This window comes from Cyprinus carpio, chromosome A18, assembly GCF_018340385.1.
Source record: "Cyprinus carpio isolate SPL01 chromosome A18, ASM1834038v1, whole genome shotgun sequence".
In the NCBI taxonomy this organism is placed as follows: Eukaryota; Metazoa; Chordata; class Actinopteri; order Cypriniformes; family Cyprinidae; genus Cyprinus; species Cyprinus carpio.
Window position 1 is genome coordinate 18,644,942 of NC_056589.1, and position 24,783 is coordinate 18,669,724.

General features: G+C 36.6%; 1 protein-coding gene across 1 annotated transcript; it reads left to right on the forward strand.

The window, feature by feature from the left end:
• The first annotated feature begins 770 nt into the window (after positions 1-770).
• LOC109108674 (partitioning defective 6 homolog alpha-like) lies at positions 771-23,601 on the forward strand. The gene is made up of 3 exons (XM_019121765.2): positions 771-1,010; positions 3,695-3,917; positions 22,077-23,601. Exons 1-3 carry the CDS (start codon positions 948-950, stop codon positions 22,943-22,945), a joined length of 1,155 nt encoding a protein of 384 aa, XP_018977310.1. The 5' UTR covers positions 771-947; the 3' UTR covers positions 22,946-23,601.
• The last annotated feature ends 1,182 nt before the right edge of the window (positions 23,602-24,783 follow it).

Below are 24,783 nucleotides of genomic sequence, written 5' to 3' on the forward strand. Positions count from 1 at the left end.
TTACTCACCCTCAAGCTATTCCAAACTTGTATGAATTTCTTTCTTCTGCTGCACACAAAATATATTTTGAAGAATGTGGGTAATCAAACAGAAGATGGTTCTCATTTCACTTCCGGGGAGCCCAGGGCTAGTTGTCACAGAAAGATGCTGTCACAAGGTAACATTTTATATTTTCCTGCTTGTTTTGTATTTCTGAATTATTTTACTATATTTAAAGTATACTAAATGCTGTTAAAAGGCAGGTTTCATTGTGTAAACTTGACCAAATATAGTGGGACAACATGCTCCAAAACTGAATCATGTTGTTGCAAAAGGTCAACATGTGTTTAATATTTATATTCCCCAACAAGATTATTATAGAAACTGACTTTCAAAGATCTACCCTGTGCGACAACTATAATATATATGTATATGTAAATGTATAATAAGTAAACCTAAAAAGTGCAACAACTTGCCCCATTGTCCACTAAAAGATAAAGTTTCACAGCAACCCCTGCAAGAGTAAAGACATCCACCACATAACAACCCTGATTTTTCCTGTGAATCTTTTCTGTTGAGCGGAAATTTTCTAAACTTTCTGTTAATAGTCATGATGTCATTTTTATATCGTTATTAATATCTTTTAACAGAATGAGGTCACTGAGTCATAAGGAAGTCTTATATCCCACCCTGAGAGGTCAAAGGAACATTAGGCTTACATGTGATACTACGCACGACCACGCCTTCTAGCGGCGTTCCGCCTGACGTCAGTGTTATAGAAAGCCACTGGCCCCGCCCACAACCTGGACAAATCAGTCCAGTCCAGCCTGTGAAGCAGTACTGCGGATCGCGACTGTCAGTTCAACTCATGCTGCGCACACAATCTCTGGCTGCTGACTCCTGTATCTAGGGGCACTCTCGTGGGATACTGCCCGTGGGAATATATATATATATAGGCTATCGCAAACATGTCACGGCATCACAGGACGCCGCTGAAAAACGAGGAGAGTGTGGTGGAGGTGAAGAGCAAAGTAAGTGAATCCCATAAATATTGCATTAGACTGCGTTTGACAGCGTGTATATGTAAACACTGCTGTTTACGCAGCCCTCCACGGGAGCGTGCCCGTAATTGGAGGGTTTTCAATCCGGCGCATCATTAGTGTTGTGGTTTGTGTACTAATCCATCCACAGAGAGAAACGCTGATGGTGCTGTATGTGTCAGACTACGAGGCGCGAGACGAGCGCGTTCGGCTGGGATCATGTCTCTGTCCGGTCCGTGTGATGTGAAATGCGGTTCTGGTGCAGGGTGAAGGATTCTACCGATAAACAGACGTGCGCATTGAGGCGACTGGGCCCTGTTGATCAATTATGCATGTTACATACCAATAACGAAAAACATAACCCCGCGGTCCATGAAGAATCAGATCATAAGGATGCCTCTGAGAGGCATTAATCATATTAGCAGAGCTGTGTAGCCTACTACATAACCTCGATAAGCCGCTGGTTCAGTTTCTGTACGTTACCCAAGATAAATACGGCTGTTTTTCTTCGATTACAAAACGTAAGCAGGTATTAATAAGCAATAACATAAGAGCAAAAGTGCATTTGTTTGGAATACAGGTAACACGAGGCCACAGGTAATCATAACCTTATTGCTGTTCAGTGCTACAGAAGCATTGGCAGTGATGTTGCTCTATAAATATTTACATTAAATATAAAGCAAGCTTTCCGTGTCAAAATAGTTTAAAGCTTGGCATTACTAGAAAATATATATTTATGGAATATATCAAATAATTACATTAATTTACATTATTTTCCAGGTTTGCTGAGGCCCCCTAGTAGCCTCTGGCCTTTCTGAGACCAACTGTAGTATAATAGCACTCAACAATTGTCTAAACTAAAATGTCATTGTGATAAATCTGTTCATCTCAGGCCATACAGATGTGTTAAAAGGCTTTATTTATGGGAGTAAAAACAGTCCATTTAGTACATTACATCTGATGGTGCATGAATGAATATTAACAGACAAACAGCTATAACTACTGATGTCTGTTTAAAATAGTTCATATATATTATTACGTTTCTCATGGCCTCTATTATTACTAAAGACAGATTGTTGGTCTCTGATGTATTGGAGTAGTTTGCTGTCAATGTGCCCAGTATACTTATTGGAAAACCTCAACCACAATCTGCCAAACAGAGCAGGATATGTTTTATTATCCCGCCATTCTTGAGAAATGTTGGGTGTGCAGTGCATATGTGAGAAGAGAACAGTAAACAGAAGAGGGCTGTTTTGAAAGATTCAAGTGAAGTTTCATGCAGGCCTGGATGTAATATAGTGTCTAATATATTATTATTTTTGCCTTAACCGGCTAATTCAATCACCTGAGTCCTCCTGCGTGAGGTTTTGATTTTCATAACAGGCAGTGCAGTGTGTTTGGTGACACTCTTTTCTTCCTGAGAGGAAATTGGAAGGAAATGTATTTTTTTCTGCTTTTCTAACTCTTGATGGGATCCTGTTGCAAATTAATGGTGTTTTCAGTGAGCATGATAATGCATATATTCAAATATATTGTGCAATGTGTGTGAAAAAAAAAGTATTGACTAAAAATGTTATTTTCATCTCTAAAATGACAGTCCTTTTATTGACAGATTAACATTTTACTTCTGTAATGTGACACATTCCTGAGTGAAACAGGATATTCAACAAGAGAAAAAAAAATGTAAGACCTGATTTTATCCATCAAGAATTAATTGGACCGTGAAAGTGGTCACATGACAGCTGGAAAGAAATGATTTTTTTAGAGGTGAAGCAAGTTATTATTTTAATAAGAGATAAAAGACTAACTTATAAACGAAGTTATAAGAATAACTTGCAAGATTAATTGTTGACAGTAAGACCAAGGATATATGGAGAGGACATGTAATTTAACTTAACAAGATGAAAGTATAGGATTCCTGTATGGCCAGATGAAACACAGCTGCCTGTAAGAACCAACATCCCTTATTCTTGTTATTTACCACAGGAAAAAAAGCCTTTGATATAATTTTTGTGAATGGGTACATGGCTCTAATAAAAACACTCTCTGTGGCCTGCTGAATGACTCCATATTCAAATGATCTACAATATGACCTTGTATATTTTCACTAGTATTCTCCATTTCCATATGTCAGGTATGCTCCATGGATACTGGAGAAAATCTTTGGCTCGGATGCAATTCCTCCTCATAAACTGAGCGATCTGACAGATTTTGTCCAATATGTTCAGCTGAGCTCTTGAGATGAATTCCCCATCCGCTCAGTGCGTGTGGTCTGGAGAAGCTCAGCTTTTTAATGCCACTGTTCTCATCTTTCCCTTTATCTGTAGCACTTGATTAGTTTGACCCTCCCTTTGTTTCTCACTGCTCTTTTTTTTACCTTAATGGCTTCCTCCGAGCTGCAAGTGCACATCAAACAGCTCTGCAGCTGCAGGAGCAAGTGAAATTGGTACGAGGAACTTGAACTGAATGTGTCTGCAGACTTTTCACGCAAAGACTGTGTGTGAAGTCACTGTCCAAGTTTCAGCTGAAAAAAAAACAAAACATGAATCACATTTGTATATCTTACAGGGTCATAATTTTTTGATGTCATAATTGATCTACAAAGCTAAGTGCTGTGCATTATGAGCCTGTTGTGTTTATTGATATAATTTAACATGATTGTGGTTGTCCTGCAGTTTGAGGCGGAGTACCGCAGGTTTGCCCTGAAGAAGAAAGGAGCCGGGGGCTTCCAGGAATTCTACCAGCTGCTGCAGACCATTCACCGGATCCCCGGAGTGGATGTGCTGCTGGGATATGCCGACATCCATGGAGATCTACTTCCAATCAACAATGATGACAACTTCCACAAAGCACTGTCCTCGGCCAATCCGCTGCTTCGGATTATCATTCAAAAGAGAGGTAACTCACAACACTGCATGTATATCACAACGAGGTCAAATGGTTGATATAGCTTTGAAGCTTAAAGGCATAGTGTGTAAATTCTGTCAAACAGAATTGAAATCAGTTTGTTTGGTCGATCATGACAAGAAACTACAGTATAGTTTGAGTTTGAGAAAGGGCTTCCTGTTTGTCCAAGCAATGAACACCTGAATGTGAATGGGTTGGAGTCAGTAAGTTTTTTTTTTTTTGACAGTAAGTCAAGCAAGTCTCTTATGGTCACCAAAGTTGCATTTATTTGATCAAAAATACAGTAAGAATAGTAATTTATTACTGTGATGACAAAGCTGTTGTCGTTATCCATATTTGACTCCAGAGGGAATAAAAAGTCTTTCCAGCAGTGTGATGTTGTGCACAAGTATGAGGACCGTTATGGGCTATGATGAGATGTTATGATGGGTGGGCGTCAGTGTTAGATGGTGCCAGTCGGGGCCCATCTCTGTTTCATGACTGTAGTGGCACTGCGCCAGCCCCGAGGTGCTGAGTCTGATAGCAGTACGGAGGAGTGATGAGCCCACACCCTCATTTCTCTCTCCCTCTTCAACGCTTTCTTGATGTCCTTTCTTGTCTATATTCTCTTTCTGTCATATTCACAACCCTCTTGCTCTCCCTTCCTGTTTCTTCATTACTCTTAATGCCTTGTCACACTCAATGAGTTTTATTAAATCTGAACCGCAGCACTGAGGAAATGTTTCGCTAATGCTGTTAGGAATGTTTTTCTCATTGTCAAATTGTTCTTTCTTTATTTCATTGTACTGTTTGTTTCTTTCTAATCCACTGTGAAAGGAACTGAGCACCATTGTTTGGAGTTTTAAAAGACTCAGAGAGGGAACTATTTTATTTAGCCAAGGGATTAAATCAGATTAATCACTTGTTAGCTATGTGAATATTGTATTATTCGAACATCAAGTTTCAACTAGCTCTTACAGCTGTTGATGACAGTTAGGGCCAGATGGAATCTTTCTGAAGAGATCTTAAGGGAAATCTATGGAATTATTGGAATGTAAACATGGTAAGATGTATCACATATACTGAAAAAAACAATAAAAAATAAACATATCATTAATCAATCAAAAAAGAAAAAAAAAAAAGTATATAAATAAAAAAATTTTAAAAAAAATAAAAATGAAAAAAAATAGAGCCGGTAAAAAAAAGAAAAAAAACAAAAAAATTTAAAATAATTAAAAAAAATAATTAAAATAATTAAAAATTAGAATAATTAAAATGCAAAAAATGAACAAAAAAAATACAATAACTAACCCCAAAGAAAAAACGATAAAAAAAAACTGAAAGAAATAAACAAAAAAAAGAAATAAACTTGACTGGAGCACATGTCTAAGAAATGACTAAAACAAAAATTAAAATGAAAACTCAAAATACAAAAACAAAACTCAATCAAAATATGAATGATATTAATAAATTATCTATGAAGTGCCACTGCTGATTTGCATGAATTTGCATCATTTGTGACCCATAAAGTCTGAATGTAAACATAAAATCTATAGCATATTACTCATACATTAACCGTGTGCATGTACAGCTATTGGTTGGATGGCAACATCAAATGTAGAGAATGTAGTATAAGGGAACTTTGGGAACCAATGTCATTGACATTAATGACACAAAAGTGGGTCTTTTGAGACAGACTAATTGTTTCTGATGGGAGAGTGTCATAGTGTGTGTGTGAAGGGTTGCCTCTTAAGACATTAGGGAGAGATAAAATGTGGAAAGAAAGAATAAGGTGCTTACATACTGCAGTGGTTTCCACCACTTTGGCCACCACTTTACTGAAACCTCTTATGGATGAGATTTGTGTGGGAACGAGACAGCAATAATACTCCTGTATTATGTAATCATAATTTGCATAACAGATGGACCTCATTATGTGTTCATAGTAATTCTGTAATGAGAAACTCGATACTTATTTAGTTTTAAACCAACGTACCTTCATACACACCCTTACATGAAAAAATCAAAATCTTAGTTGTTACTATTTATTGTTAATTCTTAATAATTATACTAATACATCTTGTTTACTGTTTACACATATGGGGTTGTGTATGCATAATGTAATTTCCTAACTTAAGGTGGCATAACAGCCAACCAAATATGTGCAGCTTTTCATTGCAAGCATAGGGATTATTGCCTTAATTAATGTGTGAAACCAGATGCATCAACAATGAAAACAGCCACCTGCAGCCACCTACACCTTACTGTACTGACCTACACTCTACTGATTCCAAACATTTGAGTGGTAGCATACTGTATATCGAAAATAGATACTCAGTGGTGTTACCAAGATGGTCGCCGAGTGTAGTGATAGCCTTAAAGGAACTTTGAACACACTGAAAAACCATGAACACTGGCACTGCCATTGAAGAGTAGATAAATCTGTCTGAGCCAGTCATCACTCAGAGCCAGAAAATCCATTATAGTGCTACAAGTCAATGCAACTAGATTTGACTCCCTGCCCTGGAAACTGCTCAGAAATATCAGTTTGCAACATGTACCAAAGTGACCAACTATTATTCACCACTGTACACTGTAAAAAATGGCCGTGAATTTAATGGTAAAAGACTGTAAAAATGCTACAGCAAAAACCTGTTAAATGGTTAACTGTAAATTCTGTAAAAAAAAAATGTATCCTGTGTTTGACAGTGTTAAGAAAAGGCCGTTTGTCCATGTTAATTCATCAAAAAAAAATTTTTTTTTTTAAATAAAATAACTCAGTCTTCCAGCCGAACGAAAGACTTGCACTCAAGAACCCTTCTACAGATTTCTGGTAGCCAGTCTTTCAGTGCGGATCTGTCTAATCAAGCCCTGTTTGAAGGGGGAGGAAAGCCACATTTCCAGAAAGGGCTTATGGCTGTGGCAGAGTTTTGTCAGTGGGTGAGGGACTGTGTTAAAAGTCTGGGTTTTGCATCGTATTTGCTTCTAGCATTAATGTGGCTTGGATTTGTACTGTAGAGTTCCCACAATTCCCATTTAGTGCTGTCGTTCATTGTTTTGATCATTAAGCTCGCTTTCACTCCTTCACATACACATTTTCCAGTCTTTAGAAATGTACCTGCTTATCTGTAGCTCTCACCCTCCTCAGATCATGATAAAAGCATCTGGGTGACAAATGCGTACATTTCTTCCCTCTGATCAGTGTTAATAGATAACACCAGTTCATTTTACAGCCTGGTGCTTCACTTTAACTTACCCCATATAGCTGTGAGTTTATTCAAGAGACTGGATACTGACATGATTTGATTGTGTAGTCCATTGTTTAAGGGATATTAGCTCTTAATTGTAGGTTAATGTTCATATATGACATCTGATAAACAAAAAAAAAAAAAAAAAAAAAAAAAAAAAAAAACAAGGAAAAAAGAAATGAAAAAAAAAAAGAACAGGAACTAACAACCGGCAGGACACGTTCTTAGGAATGTAGTTTTAAATGCGTCAGTATGATAATGCATGCATATTTGAACAGAAACCCCCAGCTGCCTGAAGAACTGCTGTGCTGGTGAACATTTAATATGGATATCTGCAAATATAAACATCTATAAATATAAAAAATAAAAAAAAGACAATATCACAAAAAACAGTAAAGATACAAGAAAAAATAAAAAAAAATGACAACTAGCAATATGCAAGTCCCAGGTTTGATATCAATGGTTCTTGTGACTAAATTTGAATTAGTTTAATTAATTAATTTTTCTGTTCATCAGAAGAAATGAAATACAGTATGACATATGTCATATAGACTACTTATATTTATTTATTTATTTAATCATTTTTGTTGTCATTTTTTTTCTTCTGTAAGGACATTTAAAGGAAATTCACCCAAAACAAAGTACTGTCATTATTTTCTTACCCTCATGTCGTTCCAAACGTGTGATTTGTGAGATAAGTTTTGTGAGCCAAACTTACTTTACTCTTGCTAGGAACAGTTTTTCGTTGTGGAAGCTTTGCGTTTGGTTAGCTAATAAAATATTAAAACTCAATTCAGTATATGTACAATTATTTAATTAGCCTATGTCATCCTGGTTTGGCGGACTCACTCTCGTTTCATACAAATGCAGCTGCTGCCTTTTTGCGACTGTTGTTTTGTATACTGTACTGGATTATAAGATAACTAACAAACTGGTAAAATTTCAAAACATTTTCACCTTAAATCAGTATATTTTATCACCTTAATTATTTATGTGGTGAAATGTTGCATTATAAGTTGTATGTCCCTTAAATGCACTTGCTCGCAACTGCTGTCTTCACGGAAGCTTTGCATTCAAATATTTCAACTCAAATCAATATTTTGTGTCTAATTATTATTATTATAATGTACATCCAGCCGGTTGTTATTGCTCAGTAACCCCCTTCAGGGTGATACAAGATCCTGATCACCCTGTCAGGTTATTCTGCGATAACGACTGGCTGGAAGTACATTATCCCTTACTTATAGATGTATATACTGTAGATAGAGTACAGGATCATACATAAAAAAATAATAAAATAAAACACCATCAGACAGAATATGTGATGTGTCACTTAGGAACTTGTAGGAATGTCCTTTTACTGATTTTCACCTGAAAATGTTCTGTTATTCATTGTATTTACCTATAAAAAACACCTAATCTGGCAGTTTTTTTTAAATAAAATTACAATTAATATGTATGGCTATGTACAATTTTTCACTCTATGGTAAAATAACTTAAAGGTAACAAATTGGCAGGATTTTATTGTAGCATGACAAAAGAAAGTATTACATGTTTGGAATAACAAGAGTCAGAGTAAATGATTACAGATGAATGATTTTCATTTTTGAGTGAACTATCCCATTTACAGTATATCAAGCAATCTGACAAATGTCAAACATTATTTGAACTTCAGGCAAATTTATTGATATTTGAGTTTTAATTGCATTTGGGGTTACATAATTGGTAAATGTTATAATAATCCCAGCAACACAATCAGTACATATATAAACACAAAAAATGAGAACAAACACAGATGTTTTTAAGGTTTTCTGCTAACCATAAATGTAACATACTGGTTGTGAATAGATTGATTGACACGAGGATGTGATGTATCCCATTAGCTGGTGGGATTATCAGAGGTCCCTAATCAGATCTCGACCCCATCCGCATATCTCTGACTGGGGCTTTTAGACCGAGACAGAGATTGATCTGGCTTTTAGTATGAGCTCATCTCACTGAGTGGCCATACAGCAGATAATGGTGTTCCCTAAACAGATGGGGACCAGTTACACACAGCCATGCAACTTTTGGGGGCCAACAGGGAGAAACATAAATTTTTTTTGTGATACAGTTTTTTTTTTTTTTTTCTATTTTGAATTCAGAGTAGGATATATAATCTCATTTGCTATAAATCTGCCATGGTTTAATTTGAGCCGTGCCATTACTCTTGATATAAAATTGTTCTAATACTTAGCTGAGGTTCATTGAGCAGCTTGAAGGAAGTGTTTATCTCAAGCCACGAGCGATGAAGCATGTGATTATGGATAAACGGGTATGATGGGTAAATGAAATGAACAAAGACAGGCATATTCCTCTATTGTTTGCATGGCATGTATGCAAAAGAAAAAGAGAAAAAGCAAGTAGATTAGTGGACTAGATGGTTTATTATTATTATGAACAATGTCATGCTACATTATTGGTTGTGGGTTTGATTCCCAGGGAACATAGAAACTAAAATGTACTTTTAAGTTGTTTTAGAAAAAGAAAAAAAATAAGTTTGCGAAAAGTACAGTTTATAGCAACACACAGAAATTATAAGTTGGAATGTTTGGAGTTTTATGACGTATGCTATATATTATATGCTATATTTTCTGGAATGTAAGTCATAGTTTTTTTTTGTTGTTGTTGTTTTCCAGCTGAAACATGCTGTAAAATTTTTTTTCTATTTATTTAATTTTCTGTTTTTGGGTAGTACATCTGGACAGTGTCTGTGAAGATGGTATACAGGCCACTCAAAGATGTGGCAGACTTCACACAGAAAGAGAAATCTCAATGAAATGATGATGAATAGAAGTGTAACAAAGCCACTGGGCTTTTTTCAACACTCGTAGCTCTCTAGGTTTTCTCTCCACGCTGAGAACACATGGCTAATAAGAAAACAGGCACTTCAAGAGAGACCCCAGAGCGTAGAGATGTTGTTTTATGTGGCTGTCACGCCTCAAGAAAGCACAGAGGAGTATTTGTGTGTGAATATATTGAATTAAAGAGAAACCCTGTGTCTTATTAGTAACTGACACTGTCTATAGGCAGAAACTATTCTCTATCACCATTTCTAAACCATCTTGGTTGAATAAGTCGAGTGTGTGGCATTGTGTCCTCAGCTAATAAGTGAGGAAGGTCATATGTGGCAGGCAGGTGTAAATCCCATTGGCTGTATTGCTGGTTTTAGCAGGAAGTGAAAGAATGGGAAGGATATTTCCCCACATGCCCATTCTGTGCACAATGATCTGAGGATTCAGCAGCTGTTCTGCACCCTAGTGCCCCTGTGTTTGTGTGTGTGTGTGTGTGTTCGTGCCTGCACTTGTCTATGCTTAATGAGTATGCTATGTATAGTACACAGGGTTATCTGGATGGCATGTCGATGTAACATGCACCTTCCGTGCTGTTTTTGTTTTGACATCTTGGATATTATGGAAACATCATCCCAACAGTTACATCAGAAATAATCCATTTGCAATGTGCTGCTTTAAAAAAGTGCATGAAGGACAGTTGAATGAAAGCAAAGGAAGGCAAAAGAAAGATCAAGTGGAAAGAAGGATATTGTAACATGTTTTGTATTTTTAACAGATTAATTCTTATCACATTGTCTTTGTTTCCTGTTGTAGGGACATTTAAAGGAAGTTCACCCAAGTGAAAGTTCTGTCTTTATTTTCTCACTCTCATGTCGTTCCAAACCTGGATGTTACTATTTTTTTTCCATGAAAAACAAAATGAGAAATTTTTTAAGCTCTTTCTGTTCAGTTTTCTGAAGATATAGCTTTATGTGAAAAAAAAAAAAAACAGAGAGAAAATTTAATTGTTATTGATATTCTCATTCGTGTTTCAAAATGATTTAAAAATACTGCATCCATGTATTGGACCACTGATGTCACTGATTAGAAAAAAAAAAAGAAAAAAATAAATTAAAGTGGTCCATGCAAAAAATTCACTATATTCATAATTCATGATTTTTTTCAAAAATACTTTTATTCAGTAAAGGTGCAATATATTGATCAAAAGTGGCAGTAAAGACTTTCATATTTTAAAAAAAATATATATTTAAAAATGAATCATCACATTAATTAAAATAACAATTCAAAAAAAATAAAAAACCACATAAAAAAATCATCACAAAAATCAGCAGAATCAGCCTTTGCATGCAGCCTTTTTGAGCATAAGAGACTTCTTATAAAAAAAAACGTACCTTGTTGAACTGAATCTGTCTGATTTGTGACATAATCATTCAGCCGGTTTTGTGATGTAAAGAAAGTCTGTTCTGTGAATGAATCATTACTTCTTCTCTCATGATCTCTCATAAATGCATGAAGCAAAACTAGTAGATATTGAGTTTGTAAGTGAATATTGACTTTAATTTTGGTCTGTTTTTGTGCAACGCTATCATATAGCTTCAGAAGACTTGGAATGTAGCACACAAGTCATATAGACCTCTTTTGGGGACCTCTTTTGGAGCTTAACTGTCCCATTCCCTTTCATTATTTGGAAAAGCAAGTCCAGGGTATTCTTCAAAAATTCCCTGTTGTGTTCCATGGAAGAAAGAAACAATATGAGGAAAAGGAAAAAAATAGTCAGAGCTTTCATTCTGATGAACTATAACTTTTAAAAACCAAATCTGAATTTCATGTGAAATTGCACATACAGCCATGAGAGATGATAACACTGATGTTTACATTTGATTTTTCAGTGCACATCTGCTTGACTGTTGGCCAACAGGTCAATAGCCAGTATATTGCTAAGACAATCATAGAGCAAATGAAAGAACAAAGGCAGGTCTGAGTTGGACTGACTGGTCTGCTCTACAGGTGTGCTATCATACGGCTAATCACCATGACAACCATACAAATGGAAGGTACTGTGTAGTGAAGAACAGAGTGCGAGGGAAACACAGGGGAGATTCCGTGACTGAGATGACATTGCTCCCATTTTTAACTGCATACTTGCTAAACTGGTTGTGGCTAATGTTAGACTTGATGCTGATAGTGGACTTTACCTACCACTCCCTGGATGACGCGTTGTTTTTACGTTTATTTATAGGGCCATTTGTAAGACACGAAAAATTGATGACAGAAGGGCATTCCGTATTCTCAGATAAATATGCATTATGTTAAAAAGCAAAGCATGCACAAAAATGTGTTAAACATAAGGGTGTGTGCTGCCTTTGAGAGAGACGGTGGAAAATAAAAAGAATGCTTGCTCGACCTGCGGATTATTTAGAGAATGCATGCTGTTCGTATAGTTCCTCTATAGTCAGCGGCGGTGCTGGGAATAGCTGTTTATCATTCTTTCCATTCAACAGCATTTAGCAGTGCTGTGCACAACACTAGAATGGTTACATATGAGATGAGAAGAGGATCTTTCTACAGTATGTCAGTGTGATCGCATAAATAGTGCAGGAACTTGGAAGAATCTGTATTTCCTCATCACCTCAAGGAGGAAGTGCACATAGGAAGAACTCTGTTTAATTGAGAGAACTTCATTCTATGGTTTAATTTTAAACTCAGTGGGAGTAGCAACACAAAAGCATGAAGGCAAGCCTTTTTCAGATGGATCTGTGTATGTTTAGATCTATAGTCTAATATTTCTGGTTATATTGTAAAGAAAGAGTGTAAATGTATGCTTTGTCACCAGGATAGGTTCACCCAAATTGAACATTGAACATTGTCATCATCATTTACTTACTGTCATGTTGGTCCAAACCTGTATGATGTTCTTTCTTCTATAAGGAGAACATACTGCTGTTTTCCATGCAGTGAAAGTCAATGGGAACAGATGGTAGAAAAACTCCAAATATGACCAATAAAAAAAAATCATAAAAGTACAAAAGTAGATATAATAAATATATTTGTGAAATATTTATGGGCATTTTTCATTTATTTATGAAGGCATTTCTTTCTTTTAACCACATATAATCACTCTGCAAAAATACTACAATTGAATCAGTTCGTTGGAATAAATTTTTAGTATGAACAGTTATGGCTGTTGTCTATCAAATCAACATCAAATATGAAAGTACTGTAAATATACTTCACCATTCAAAAGTTGGAGTCGGTAAGATTTTTGATATTTAGTAAGGATGCATTAAATTTGTTAAAAAAATCACAGTAAGGACTTTTATAATGTAAACAAATTCTATTTCTCTATCAAATAAATCCTTCTCTTTTGAACTTTCTATTGATCGAAAAATCCTGAAAATTTGTCATAAGCTGCTTCATATTAGCAGTAAATTCACCAGCACTCTGTAAGGTCACTAGAGTATCTGCAGAGGCACTACTAAACTCTATCACTTCTAATAACTAGAAATAATGTATAGCTTAAAATAGAATGAAATATATTACATTAGGTAACAGAAGAAAGAGGAATTCACTATTTGGGCATTTTTGTCACTTTGAGTGGCAAAACTTTCATTACACAACAGCATAACAGAAGACTTGGAATGTAGCACATGAGTCATACAGTATAGACTGTTTTTGTGTTACTTTATATTCTGACTAGCATTTCCCTTTCTGTTCCAAAGAAGGAGAAAAAAGCGTCATATGAGTTTGAAAACACATGAGGGTGAGTAATTGATGACAGATTTTATTTTTGGGTGGGGGGGGCTATCCCTTTAATACGCTCAGCTCCCAAGATGTATAAACACTTGTCAAATACATTTAAGCTGAATGTGTGTATAAAAGCATGTGTAAATGTGTGTGTGTGTGTGTGTGTGTGTGTGAGTTTTAATCATTTGGGATTAGCAACCAGCTCTCATCAGCCTATGAAGTAATCCCAAAGGAAAAAAAAACATTAGTCCCATATTCATTAGTGCCTGATCAGAGCACAGGTACATTGCACTCACACCATCAAAATACTTTATTGCAGGATATACACTACCATTCAAAAGTAAAGTTAGAATAACCAGTGCTAATTATTACTAATCTAAGAAATTATTTTAGAGTTTTCTTTTTGAAGAAATTCATTTTTTTTCATCAAGAACTCAATAAGATGATCAATAGTAACAGTAAAGATGCATAATTTTTGCATAACTTTATATTAATCAAAGAATCCTGACAAAAAATGTATCGTGGTTTCTGCAAAAATATTAAGCAGCACAACTGTTTTCAATATTGATAATAATACGAAATGTCTCTTGAGCACCAAATCAGCATATTAGAATATTTGAAGGATCATGTGACATTGAAGATTGGCGTAATCGCTGCTGAAAATGCAGTTTTGCCATCACAGCAATAAATTACATTTGAAAATCTATTCAAAATAAAAAACGGTTATTAAGCATTGTAATAATATTTCACAATATAACAGTTTTTACTATATTTTTGTGACTTATGAAAAATATTATTGACCCAAACTATCGAACAGTAGTTTTTGTGAGTATTAATTTGGATTATGAATACATTTTTGATGTTGTAACTATTAGCACACTTTTTTTCAGAGGGTGCAGAAATCAGATCTAACCAGATGGTTTATTAATTGTCTGATTTTTTCATTATTTAAGATCAAAAACAGATTATGAATGTGCAAGTGTGGTTGTGTCTGTAATGGCTCAGTGTTCAGTGCTAAGTTTGAATGGATCTTAAACTCTTGTGCACGTGTGGCAGTGGGGATTGCCGTTTCTGTGGTGACCATATGGCTGAGGGTTAGTCTCCAGATGGTGGTAACCGAGGATGAGGTCAGACAGTCAGAACCGTGCACACGTACCATTTGTGTGTGAACGCCCAAACAAAGCCGTGAGCACAACTGTTGAGAGACGGGGTGGAAGTACATGGGACAGATGCAGAACTAGACAAACATCCTACATCTGAGATTCACAGTAGGTGATAACTTTAGGCTTTTTTTCACACTGGTGAGAGGAGCATATTCATTTCAGTGTCTCTATTAACAGGACATAGTACTCATACTGCCCTCATAAATAGAACAATGCTGCATTGCAGAAGTGTGAGTACACATAGAGGTTTGTGTGTTCAGTCTGTTTTTGTTGTCCTTAGTGTGCTGTACATAGCAGAAAAAGCTTATTTATGAAGCAGCTACTTATCTACTGTATTACAAGCACTTGAAAATATATTTAGAGCAGTAAAAGAGTTAAAAATCAAAATGCCGATTTTCTTTTTAGCACAAATGGAAAGGGACACTTCTCAGTCACTAGGCCATGAAGGTAATAAGATCCAGACAGAGATCCGCGTGAACACACCAGTGATGTGGCAGTGTCACTAGCCTTCATCGAACAGCATCAGGTGTCTGCTCTTCTCTGCTCTCCAGCTGCCGCCCTGTTTTATTCATCCTGACAAGCTTGTCCACCTGTGCTTTATACCTGCCTGCAGTCTACAGAGAGACTGACAGAGACGACATTGTCCACAATTCTGGCAAAGGGAGAGTGAAGACCAGACCACATTTATGGAGTAATGCATAAAGATACAAAAATTGTGTCTTTATAGGGATAACACATGTCGAACAAATTACATGAAATTTTGCTGATATTAGATACATTGTCTCTCCATGCAGGGCCAGTATCACATCAGCACCTTGTCAGACACACAGCAACCATTCTCTGCTGGTGAGAGACACTGGCTCCACAGTCAGCATGATATATGGCTCTGCTAATAACCTACCAATGTGCTGTGCAGGCTCACAGTCAATAAGCTGTCCAGCCTTGCCATAACACTACATTATTAGGTGTTAACGCTGGGTAAATAAGCTCCTCTACACTAGCATAACACACTGCCCAGAGGTAGTATCAGTAAGTCAATAAGCTATCCTGTTCTACAATAATATACTTCACCAAGGAACCGGAGACGAAATAATGATTCTAATAGTGGCTTGAGAAGAATTGAGGTTTTGTTGAACAGTACCTCAATGTTGTTTTCTTTACAAGACAAGAATGTCCTATTGACACCATACAGTATATCGTCAAGAACTCTGAATCAGGAGCATTACTGAGTTGATATAGACACAAAAAATAAAATGTACTTTAACATGTCCATAAAATGATTAACCTATAATGTTACGTTACTAAGAACTTCAGGCATAAAGGGTATCTAGATACGAAGTATCTCGTCCGCAGACACAGATGTTTCTGCGTCTAAGGAAGTCTCTAAAGTCACTCTGTATCTTTGTAATCCAGAGAGCAATGTTCACAAAGCTCTGCTCAGTCTGTGCCCGCAGGCCTCAGACACCTGGCAAGAGTTTTGATGTTTTTATTGTGTTTTTCAGGTGAGTCAGTGCTTGTGAACAACTTTTGCTGCAGTCTGGTGTTTGGATTCTGGTTTATGCCTGCACCTTTCTATCCACTATGGTTTAGACGTGAGGTTTATTCTAAATAAGACATACTCTTTTTTTTTTTCTGGAATTGCGTTAGAGAAAAGCTGAGGGAGATGTCTTTGTCTCCTTTGTCTAAACTGCACGTGGTTATTGGTAATACTAGCTACTTTCAGACTAGCATAATCTGATAAATGGTTCAGTAATGCTGTTATGCTCGTCTAACTCAGAGCTGAAAATGCATCACAATCTGAACCCAACTAAATCTATACATACAGTACTTTCAGGTAAGAAGGTAGTCCAAAAAATTAACTCATGGAAAATAGTGGTTTTTCGGGGGCCGTTTACATTATCAAGTTTTCAGCCAAAAAGGGGACACTTTTTATGCATTTTGACTGTTCGTTTACACGACAACAGCGCTTTGGGGACTGAAAACGCATAGTTTTGAAAATGGGTTTCAAAGTGCAAGTTTTTGAAAACACTACCGTTATCGTTTCCGTGTAAACACAATGGCGGAGTACATGGTAATGTTGTTGCTGCTCAAAAGTTTGCTAACGCTTCTTCAGCAAAGTGTGGATTTACTTCACCAATATTACAACCAACAGCATCATATAATCGTCACTTCCCATCAGGTACTGTTTACTAACAAGGTGACAGCGCCAACTACTTGCCTGGCATACGTAATCAAAGTCTCTTTAAGACAAGTCATGTCACTCGACGGCCATCTTTGAAACGCCTCTCGCGCATCCAACTGCAGCTCCTATCTCTTTAAATGGGAAAACATCAAATTCTCCAAAACTGTTCACTAAGTTTAGGATTAAATTTCATATTTGAAATCACCAAAGAAATCTAACTACTGCTACTTTTGCTCAAATAGCATTATAAAAAGCTTATTTCTCAGGCTAGATCAGCCAGTGCGCATGTGCAGTCCTAAGAGCATGTCTCAGAGGGCTAACTGTTTCTATAGCAACTGGGACTTCTAACGGCAGCTGCAGTGACGCGCTGACTTTACCGATTTGCGATTGGCTCTTTTATTCAGAAGGCGGGGCTTCCTGTGATTGAGCGGCCATATTGAGCATTGCATTTTTCCCCATTCAAAACTATACAAGTGAAATGTCTTGGGTATTCTATAGTCTTTGATGTAATACAGTATTTTTGACCATTTTCGCGGATATGTGTAAACGCAAATAGTTTTGAAAACGTTGTCGTGTATACGTGAAACTTTTTAAAAACGCAAGGGAAACTTTTCCGTTTTTGACTACATCGTTGTCGTGTAAACGTAGCCTCAGTCTCTAAATATAGATATCAAAGCTGCAGAGTAAAAAAAAAAAAAATGACCACAGAGGGCTGCTAAAATTTAAACATTTAAGATTTTAGTTGACAAAATAACAGTTAAAGATGGTTATTCAGAAGTGGATTAGTTCCTAGTTGATTGTTTTGTAATTGTAGTGACATTATATTTTGTAGTTATATTTTTATATTCTATTTTATATTATATATTTTTATTTTTACTATGTATATAATTTATTATATTTTTGTGAAATATTTGAATGTTTTTATAAAATACGTTAATTACAATGCAAATACAATGCAAACAAGCATGCATTTATAATTATAATTAATTGTTCCATGTTAATTCTGAATTTAATAAAAAAAAAGAATAATAATAATAATTAAAAAAAAAGATTTGCAATTGAGTGAAGTCAGTTATAACCTTAGAAATGGTTTTGAACTATATTTACTAACTTAGTGAGTCTGATTCAAACTGCTATACAAGTTTGAGACTTTCATTAATCTTTTTGACTGACTCATTAAAAATAACTGATACATAAGTCATTTGTTTGTGAATTTGACATTATAGCTCTCAATGTGTTCATAACTAACACAAGACGATAACAGACGCACACAAACCACATATGAACACACAAGCTTGTACCGACTGTCTAGAATGTAAATTGTCCTAAATTCTTTTTGTTGTTGTTGCATTAATGAACATTTTAGTCGCAGTCAAGAGCCTTGGACATTTTGTCTGTGTGAATATGTGTGTGGGAGAGAGATTGCTAAGGGGATGGTGCCTCTTAATCATCCTTCAGAGCTCATTGCATTAGCTTCTGATCTCTAAGCAATACATCACGTCATTTCACTAATTAGTAATGTTTATGAGATATACAATTCCTGCACCTCATGTACACGCACCACCCACGAAAACTAGCACTTTAGCTGTACGTCTTAATACATAATGCGCATTTCAGAAGCAGGGCTGGGGGTTTGCGTGGTTTCCACCTCCACATATTAACCGGGAGGGTTGTTGGACCTGCTGTAAAGCCTTTGGCCAGCCCATTATGCCCATCTCTGACCCGCCTGTCTGCCAGGATCCCGCTCTGCCTCCCACTCACCCTCCCTGGGTACCCCGTCTCGCTCTCCAGCCCCTGAGCAGGTTTAATAAGAGAGGCTGTCCTGATCTCTGTAGGGGTCCAGACACCAGACTAATGTAGTGCGACAGGGAGAGGGGCACTGTGTGTGGTGCATACTATATAAGCTACGTTCAGTCTTTATAAGCACACCCACACTTATGCAGTCACATGCAATGGACAATACTGTCTGCTCTCAGGATAAATATTTACACATTTATGCAGATTAAATATGAGGTCACACAAACACAGACAACTGTTTGTGCATCTCTATTGTTTTTGCCTTCTCTAGTGTGTCGTCTTCTGCTCAACATATCCCTCCATGTGAGCACAGGGGTCAGAGTTCACCACCCATCACCCCGTCCACATGCAGGCCCCTGGGGCCTGATGGTAATTAATTAGATGTGAGCTTGTAATCTACTGTTTGTGGATCTTGAGACAAACCTGGACCTGTAGTCAGACTAATTAATATAATCCCCATCATGTGATCTCCTTTTGAGGTGCATGCACGGCTTTTTTCTTTCAGATGGCACAGATTGTTTGAAATTCTGTTGAACCAAGAAATGTACTGTAAAATGTTGGCGATTGTGAGATACTGTGTGCATGATGTTCTGTCAAGCTTTGCATTGCTATTAAGCCAAACTTTGTGCACAGTTTGTGGTACGGATTTTGTGGCTTGCTGAAGATGTGCTATTACTTTTCTAAGTGATCAGATTTATGGTTTTTGCCTGGCAGATAAAAAAAAGAATGAAAAAAATTGTACTGGAAGGGACTTGAGACAAGAATATCATTAGCCACTGAAATAAAATATAAGATGAAAATTAACTAAAACAAAAACCAACTAAAAACAATTTTTTTCACATAAAAAAAACCTGAAATAAAATATAAGATGAAAAACCTACATGACATAAAATGTTATGGTCGAAGTACGAAAATTACTCAAACTTAAATAAAAATAAATAAAAGAAATTTAAAAAGAAATTAAAAACTTATAAAGACAACAAAAGCATATAACAAAATTACTTAGTAAAACTAAGTAAAATTAAAATGAAAACTGAAAATATGAAAATAACCTAAAATAATAGTACATAAATAATATTAAAATAACATTGCCATCCACACATTTCTATACATATTTTAGGATATTGCATAAGAAAAGCATACATAAGATGTATTCTCACTTAACGTGATAAATTATTTTTCTAAGAAGACTTACATACTTGCATTTTATGCGTTAGCTATAAACCACAAATAATTGTTTTATGTATTTTATTTTTATTTAATTTTTTCATATGACAAAAAGCTAGCTTCATTTCTATTTTGCGGCAGTTTTCCAGGAATGTGATGATTTTGTTCACTTTGAAACCATGGGATCTAACCACTGCCTTATTCACAAATGTTTTTTTGCTTATTTTTTTTCCCACAAATCGAATTTGCAACTTGGATGAACACATATACAGACTTGCTGTTGAGCTCTTTTGACTTGGGCCAATAAAGAACCACCTAGCAACTGTGTAACAACCTTAGTAACCACATAACTACTCTATGTCCTGGCAAACACTCCGAAATCTTCTGAAAATGTAAAAATCTTTACGTTAATTATAAAGCTGTAGAACTAAATGTGCGCACTGCAGAAAACACGCACACAGTTTAACGTTAGTCAGCAGACTGAGGGGAAGGTGTTGATGACTTCCTGCTATTTCTACTCCCAGCAGGCTGTGCTCTCATAATCACAAAAAGACGTCTCCGCAAAGACCCACGCTCAAAACCCTTGCCGCGGTTTAAAAATAACCAAAAACATTCTCCCTGCTGACGCATGTTACCTCCCACCAGATTCCAGTCAGGAGGGCTCTCTGTTCTCTGTTACCTGCTCATCGGCTAAAACCAGTCTTGTTTTTTCATTTTTCTAGTCAGGCATATCAGCTGTGATTGTTTGGATCTTTTGAACAGTGAATATAATGTGCTGTGAGAGAGGCTTTGATTAATCTGCCTTTTAATCTGATTCAGTCTCGTGACCCTTGACCCTATTGCAAGTGCCTTGGACAGATTTATTACAATCCTTGTTTGTTCATCCATCCATCCCTGCCTCTCGGTTTTTATTTTGATCGGGTCTCTTCTGTTTTTTTTCCATCCTTATTGCTCAATATGAACATTTAGCAGTCAATGTCATATTGAATTCTTTCAGGGAACATTGAAAATAATAAATCTAAAATTGAATAAAATAAAATTGAAATCAATTTTATAAATGAGGTCACAGTGACAGATGGTGAATCACATTGCGAGTTGCTTTGTATCTCCTTGAATTCATTTTTAGTAACAGGAAACGGTATTTTATTTAGTAGATCATTTTAAATTTAGTGGACAAATTCTGGAGTTGTGAGGCCCTTTCTTTATGAAGCCAATCAATTAATTAGATGGAAGGAGATGGAAGAAGCAGCTGAATCTTAAATGTTGTCTGGGAAACAAAAAAATGAGGATCCCTCTATATTCAGTTTCAGTTTTCTTCTATTTATATAATTTCTTATTCTCAGGACTAGAATGTAATTTGTGAATTGGGGGTTTATATACTACAGTTCAAAAGCATTTGGGGTCTGTAAGTTTTTATTTGAAAAAAATTAGTACTTTTTTTCAGCAAGAACGCATTCAATTAATCAAAAGTAACAGTAAAGACATAACAAAAGATTTCTATTTCAAATAAATGCTGTTCTTTTGAACTTTCTTTTCATCAAAGAATCCTGAAATAAAAATATCATGGTTTCCACCAAAATATTAAGCGGCACAACTATTTTGAACAGTGATATTAGTAAAAAAAAAAAAAAAAAAAAAAAACCTTGAGCATCAAACCAACATTTTAGATTGATTTCTGAAGGAGCATGTGACACTGAAGACTAAAGTAATAGCTGATAAAAATTCAGTTTTGAAATCACAAGAATAAATTACATCTTAAAATATATTCAAATATAAAACAGTTCTTTTACATTTTAATAATAACTGTATTTTTGATCAAATAATTGCAGCTTTGGTGAGCATAAAAGACTTCATTCAAAACTTAATTATTCCGAACCTATGACTGCTAGTGTGCATGTATTTGTAATATCAATGGTTTAATATTTTTGTAGTCTTTTTTTAGCACATACTCATTTATATGACTAGTTTCAATGTAATCATCCAGCATTATTCTGTCTTTCTCTCAACATATAAATAACTAGTTTCTCTCTCTTCAGATGTAGATGACTCCGTGCCCTTCCCAACAGGCTCTCTTCAGAGAAGAAAAAAGGGCCTAGCTGGTCTGCATCAACCAAAGCAGAGGTCCAAACCATCGCTGCTCATCGGCCTTCCGCAGGATTTCCGGCAGATCTCTTCTATCATAGATGTGGACATCTTACCCGATACGCACCTCCGTGTCCGTCTGCACAAGCATGGCACCAACAAACCCCTCGGCTTTTACATCCGTGATGGCGTCAGCGTCCGCATCACTCCCCAAGGCGTGGAGAAAGTTCCCGGCATCTTCATCTCTCGCCTCGTGAAAGGTGGTTTAGCAGAGAGCACAGGATTGCTGGGTGTCAACGACGAGATTCTTGAGGTGAATGGTATCGATGTGGCAGGTAAATCACTGGATCAGGTCACCGACATGATGGTGGCGAACAGCCACAACCTCATCGTGACAGTGAAACCCGCAAATCAGCGCAACAACACGATGCACCGTTCGAGTAAAACGTCTGCTGGCAACAGTTCAGCTGGCTCGGGAGGCTCCGCCCTCTCACATGACTCCGCCCCCAGTCCCGCCTCACAGAATACCAGCCAATACAGCAACAGTGTGGCTGAGGGCGACAGTGACGATGATACTGACCTCATCATCGAGAACGACAACCTGTCGACGTACACGCCACACCGTATGACTAATGGCAGTGGCAGCCATGCCAACGCCCTATCGTCGGGTGCATTTGCACACAGGCCCCTCCCACAAAGTGTTTCCTTGCCCAGTAGCAGCTCTTTAAGCTCCCTGACCACACCTACACACAACGGCAGCCCCACCAAGACGAGCAGTAGTCAAGAAAGCATGAGAGAGGACGGCAACTTCATTACGTTGTGAGCTACAGAAGGTTTCACAACGCAGTTGAAGCCTTTACGCACATTTATAAGAAAATGAAGGAACTATTATATTATCAACTATTATTTTTCAGCCATTACTGTCACAAACAACAACCTATTCACAATCTTTCCCGTGAATGAGGACCTTCGGCCCAGATTACACAGATTGCACAATCTAGCCCGTGTGTGAGGGCATGTGGCTGTCACTGTATGGAAGTGCCTTATGGCTCTCCACTCCTCTCGCCTTAGTTATTTTTTCTCCTTTTGGGACAAATCGACCATATTCATTTGTATTGACTCCGAGGACAGTCAATAAGAAGTGTGCTAGCTGCTACTGGGGTGCCTGACGTTATCACTTGCACCTCAGAGGATGTGATGACTGTGGAAATGATATGTGTCTTGTTTTGGATTCATCTCACTTTTTATGATGCCTCTTGCATTGATGATGATGGTAATGATGATGGAGTAGGAGGAGGAAAATATAAAAGTGTTAAACCAGATCCGATCAGTGTTGATTATGCTCGTTTGCTCATCTCATCACATTCTGACGCTGATCATAGTTTCTGATACTGAAAATGTCTACCAAAATGTGCTCTACATGATTATTTTAAAATGTGGTTATTTGCAATCAAGTCATCAATTCAAAGTGTTTATTGATCACATGTCTCAAAAATGTGCTGTATGAGACGGGAAGTGTAGTGTTAAGAGCATTCCCAATATGACAATATTTAAAGATGATTGTATTCTGTCACTCTGTTTGTTCAAAAGCCATTTTAACACTCCCAAGCTGGCTTAATTTTCACATTCATTATCACTGATGTCAAAAAAAGCTAAGTTCCAAGGAAATGGAAACCTCTTTTGTTTTCCTCTTTTGTCTAATGTTGCATTAAATGTAGTATACGTAACCCAAAAATATAAATTCGTGGAAATTTACTCCCCCCTCATGTTATTCCAAACTTGTTTGACTTTCTGTCTTCTGTGGAACACAAAAGCAGATATTTTGAAGATTTTTGGTAACCCAATACTTTGGTTACCACTGAGTAACTAAAAACACAAGGACTTTTCTCAAAACGTCATCTTGTATGTTCTACAGAGGAAAGAAAGTTTAACAGGTTTGGAACAACATGAATTTTCATTTTTGGGTTAACTATCCTTTTAAGGTTTATAAAAAGGTTTGAATTTTGCCTTTTATTGTTTAAAAAAGCATTCTGGCACAGGTTCTTTCTTGAAGGATTTTTCCCTCTTTGTTTATAGTTTTTCTCCCCTTCCAGAAAAATAGGAATCTATATACTTATCTGGCACCAGTGCGGCATAACTTCAGAAAGACTTGACCTTTCATAGTCTGTCCATTCTCCCGTGTGCTCAGTTTTTCTGTAAAGAGAGAAAAAAATAGCAAATTCCTTTCATGTTTGGAAAGGCCAGAATTCTGCACATTGGGACCTTTTTCACACAGTCCACTCCTGATGGCCAAAGCTGTGAGGCTTTCTTAGCCACGGTGAGTGTGTGCATGTGTGTGTTCGTTCTTATTTTTAAAGTATAATGTTACAGAAACACTACTGAGGAGGACACTGTCAGTCTCGGGCCAAATATTGGTTTCTCTAATGTCCAACAGACCCGATTACTTTTATCATTCTGAATGTTTTGAAGGACATCTCAAGTTTTACATTTTCAGTTAAAAGCAGGTGCCAGTAAAAGTAATCAGGAAGCCAGTCTTTCCATGTCATAACAGATGGGAGTGAATCATGAAGGTGTATCCTCATCTGCTCATCATTATCTGGTTTAACTCGATCATCAAAACAAATGAGGTGTTACTTACTGACATCTATCAAGGTAGTCTTG